Source organism: Penaeus chinensis, chromosome 21, assembly GCF_019202785.1.
Source record: "Penaeus chinensis breed Huanghai No. 1 chromosome 21, ASM1920278v2, whole genome shotgun sequence".
NCBI lineage: Eukaryota > Metazoa > Arthropoda > Malacostraca > Decapoda > Penaeidae > Penaeus > Penaeus chinensis.
The window spans coordinates 25,338,881-25,343,880 of record NC_061839.1 but is presented as its reverse complement, the minus strand read 5'-3'; the positions used below and the strand labels follow the sequence as shown (position 1 = coordinate 25,343,880).

At 35.0% G+C, this 5,000-nt stretch overlaps 1 protein-coding gene across 2 annotated transcripts in view; it reads right to left on the bottom strand.

Moving 5' to 3' along the window:
* Positions 1-2,912: 2,912 nt before the first annotated feature.
* Positions 2,913-5,000, bottom strand: part of LOC125036674 (zinc finger protein 358-like) — a 25,852-nt gene continuing 23,764 nt past the window's right edge. For both annotated transcript variants that reach the window (XM_047629479.1, XM_047629480.1), the window contains exon 4: positions 2,913-5,000. This exon is cut by the window's right edge and continues 290 nt beyond it. In XM_047629479.1, coding sequence (XP_047485435.1) covers positions 4,199-5,000 — 802 coding nt within the window. In that variant the 3' untranslated portion in view covers positions 2,913-4,198.

The window sequence follows — 5,000 nt, the reverse complement described above, 5'->3', positions numbered from 1 at the left end:
TAATATTGCCTGTTTTCTTTATAGTCTCTAAAGAAAAGGGGACAGAAAACCATTTTATCCATTTACAATTGATATTATTCACACTTAAAAATAGCCGTTACTTCATTATACTTCTCATGTTTAACACACTGAGATGCTCTTTTTGTCATGACTTGCAATTTGTTTCAGTTTAGGTTCCCTCTGGTATAAAACACTGAAAGGTCTAAACTCTAGGACCACCCTGGAACATGGCAGTGAGCAACCATTGCAATTGTTTTTGAGCCCTGTTTTCAACAATTACATCTAGGTTTATAGATTCGATACAGATATGTAAAATAATAAGGCCTTTGTGCTATTTTCTCATGGTTCAATGTCCACATGATAATATAAGGGCTAAAACTGATTGGAAAGATAGCTATTCTTGGCATGGCATAATTTATTTATTTATTGAAAAATTTCTGCTTCATCAACCTAAGGTAATTAGTAGCGTATTCAAATTGTAGCGATAGGGTTGGGCTCGGGGGAAAAGTCCTCAGGTGAGGAAGATCTTTTATTAAGGTGATGTTTGTGGATTCCCAGAATGGTTAATGGTAAAAACAAACAAAATTGGTTGACATCAAAGGTCTTGTAGCATTATGATAAAGTAGTATGGCAAAAAGGGTAAAAATGAGTTAACAATTAGGATAAGTGGACAGAAGAAGGCAATGAAGAAGAGAAAGAAAAGGAAAGGGATAGAAGAAAAAAACATGTGAAATTAGTTGAGGCAAGGGCTGAGATCCGAGGTAGGGGGGATCCTCTACATTAGGCTCAGTCTCCGTCTCCTAAGCCTCCCCACAACAACACCCAGGAGTTGGCATAGAGGCAAAGGATTATATTTTAAGAATGCAGTGTTCAGCATATTTTTCTTATTTCAATATATTTTTGTGTGAGCAATAGCAGATATTTAGATTTTTTAATAAAACATACAATTTTGTTTGCTAAAGCCAAAGGAACATGCATCACAGCAACAGATAAAGGAGAAAACTAAGATGGCAAGTGCTACTTTCATTTCTCATGAAATTAATCATGAATTCCATATTGGTTCTGCCAGATTAATGTGGAGCTAGCATCTGTGATTTGTACATAACAAAATGACTTCCATTGTAATGAAGTAAGAAACAATCCCTTAGAAGATCTGTAGTAGCTATTCTTACAAAGTTTAACTTTTTTTTTTTTTTTTTTTTTTATAATTATTATTATTGTTATTATTTTTGTCATCATCATTATCTGGTCTCATTCGTATCATATTCCTCTCTAGACGAATTTTCCGAGAACGACTTGGACACTGAATATAAAATATCCAAAGTTGTAGAACCCCCTCCCTCTCTTGCCCCTCACACCAGTCTGTACAACAGATTATATGAGGTTGGATGGTTGGCGGGGAAGGTATGCAAGGAGGGGTAGTCTGGTGAGATCACGCTCACTGTGCATTATACCATATGAATTTACTACCTCATTGTCATTTCATAAGTGGAACTTTGGATTATGTAACTGATAGTAAATGTTAAGGTGACAACATTAATATATTTGTTAATGTTCCAGGTGTTTTATATCATACACTTGCAGTCTTGAAACAAGAAGTCAGTCAAGCACCTATTTTGAAGTTCAGCCATCCTAAACTACCACACTGAGGTTGGTAGAAAAAATCCTGGGCTACCCTGGACAGAGGAGGAGAGGGTTCAGAAACTTTTGGTCATGAAAGTATGGAACTTTGTATTTAAAACATATGACAAGTGTACTGGGCATCAACCTTGAACAGTAAACTGGGTAGTGAATGTCCTTCTGTAAAGAGAAAAATATTTGGAGAATTAAGGTTGTTCAATTAAACATCTTTGAAGAATTTCCATTACAGCCTGAGCTTTATCTTTGAACTTTAACATATTTGTATACTTAAGAGGAAAACTCTGCCAATAGAATAGTATATATTAATATAGTAACAGCTTATATATCACACATTATCAGTGAAATGATAGACGTAGTTGATATCAATTGCCAGTAAGAAGAATATTGGTCTCAGTAACATGCAGTAGTCCACTACTATGTACTAATAACATTCACACTTAAGTATTTTCTGTGACTAGATTATGTGACTCTTTAATAGCAGACTGCTTAAGTATGACTTTTTTTTTTTTTTTTTTTTTTTTTACTTGTTTAACTGTTTGTACTTAGGATAGGATTAAACTATTAAAGGACTATATATGGCAAGGATAAAAGATTTCCTCAAGAAAAAGATCTGAAAATGGCATATTAATTAGGAAACTACTTTTTGTTGGTCAAACCAAAAGAAGAAAAGAGAGCTGGCTAAAGCCTTGTCTCGACATTTGGGCATGCCCAGCGGGTAGGAGTGCGAAGTCCATAAAGCAAAATCAATAGACAATGGCTGAATGGCACTCAGATTACCTACTGCTAGTTATGTCTGGCCACTCATTCACTCTGCCATGCCAAATATATTTCCCTGGTGCCTGGTAGTGTGGTTGTGACAAATAGCCATACAATAAGACAAGGAAAGTGTGTACGGTGATGATGATGATTTTTTTTTTTTTTTTTTTTTTTTTTTTTTTTTTTTTTTTTTTACAAAAGTAAAGGATTGGTTTCTTTAATCTGCAAATGTTTAGAATGGGTTACTTACCTATAGATTTGGTAAAGCATCTGAAAATTTAGCTTTAAAATGAAAAGCTCTCAAGAAAAATTATATTCTCAGGCTTCAATTTAATAAAAACAAGTGAGTTGTTTAACAATCTTCCATATACTGACATTATATAACAATGCTATGTGTTATATATATATAAAAAAAAAAAAAAGCAAGCCATTAAAAGCTGTTGGAAGAACATACAGTATTAGCTTGTAAAGGCAAGAAAAGAAATATTTACATTAAGGTTAATAATAATAACTTGTTTTATACTGTTCTTTAATCAATTCAGCAATCTGAAAATTGAGATCTTTAGATATTAAAATACACTATAACTTAATATATTAAGCAAACTTATAAACAACAAACATTCACTGAATGATTTTCAATGAAAAAATACTGTATATAGATTAAAAAAAGTTCAAGTATCTACATAAATTATCCAAGTTAACTCAACTTGTGACAAAACAATATAATTAAACTAATACACTGTCTACTTGTTACAAAGTCAAGAAACAGATGCTCTGCTTTGCACTATAAAAAGACTGCTGCTGGGCCATGGCATGCTCGTTAAGTTAATATTTACAACAATGTGAATGCCCACCAAAGCACCCTTTACCTTCTCATAACATCTATAAGATTATGGGCAAGCCACAGAGACAGCAACAATGCAGACTTGTTTTAAAATCAAAACTTGTCACTGGTTCTTAAAAATGGTCACTTTTTTTTTTTCTTTTTACAATTAAAATCTGCATTTTGCCATTTTAGCTAAACCCAAACCTATGCTGCGAGTTCATATGCATATTAAGTACATATAATACTTCACTCTAATCTCGCCTGGATGACATATTTCAGGGGGAAAAAAAAGTAGTTTGTAAAACACTTTACAAAGAATGCTATGTACTGACATTCATCAGTAACAACTGTCATGTAAGAAAGACTAAGTAACTACACACATTGAATTCTTATACATATATCAATTTATGCCTTAGGACACTCCTGTACCTTCATAACAAAATAAATGAGACAAAAAAAAAAAAAGGCTCATCACAATGGTATAACCATCATGACAAAATACTACAATCTACAAAACTAGACACAGCACCCCTACCTAATGACTGTTTTCTCCTTAGATGTTAAATCTAGTAGTTGTAATACGATACCTTCTGTTCCTCCACCTCTGAGGTTATTTCTGTGCTTCCAATAATTAGGAACTGTAACCTTTTAATTCCATCATGAATATAATTTTCTAGTCTTGTTTCTTCTTAGTTCACAGGAAATATGTAAGAATTGTACATATACAACTTTTATTTCTGATAATCAGAATCACCGGGAAAAAATTCAGGTATGTGTTTGTATGTATCCCCTGCCCAAATTTTGTTTTCATTTGTTAGTTGTAAAGATTGCTTGCATAGTTCTAAATTCCATTGTATGATATTATTCAAATTATTTTGATGAAAAAAAGAAAAAAGAAATTTCAAATATGAAATAAACAAAAATAATTTTATGCCCATTAAGCCCTAATATGTCTCAAGAATATGGTCAGCAAATTTACTGATTAGGTCGATGTTGTTGTTGTGATTGTGGGTGGTATTGTCTTGGGTCAGGCTGCGGCATCATGTAAGATGTGGCTGGAAAAATGGAGTGGGGATAGGGAATCAGGTTCGCCATGGCCATCTGTGGAGGAGTTGGCATCATGTTAGTTGTTAATGACTGCGAGTGTGCTTGCTGTGGCGGTCCAGAGGAATTCTCACTTGACTGGTCCCCTCCAGAATGCTGTGACAGGGGATGCGGAGATTTCTGAGCTACATTGGAATCTGAGGAATTTGGCGGAGGAAAGGGTCTGTGGCCATGCCTGATTTGATCTCCGCTGTTTTGGTACCCTCCTTGTTCAGAACTCCCACTCCCACTTTCTCTCTGATTGACATTGTCCTGCCCTACCCTATTTGGTCCCATCCCCAGATCTTGCCCTAACCTGTCCTGTCCTACTCCCCCTTCTTGTCCTATTCTGTCTTGGCCAAGCCCTCTATCTGGGCCCTCCCCATGTTCACGACTTAAAGGTGGATTATCTTGGCGCTCCTCTTTAATCAACTGTTTTGCCTGTTGAAGAACAATCCTGGGATCAGGCACATCTTTATGGCACTTCATATGAGAAATGAGAGTCGCCATCTCTCTAAAATGTTTTCTGCAAGATGGATGTGGACAAGCATAAGGCTTCTCGCCTAGATGTGTTCTAAAATGCTGATCTAGTATTGCCTTTTGTCGAAATTGCTTGCCACACTCCATACATGCATATGGTTTTTCTCCCGTATGTATCCTGAGATGCTGATTTAATATTGTTCTCTGTCTAAAT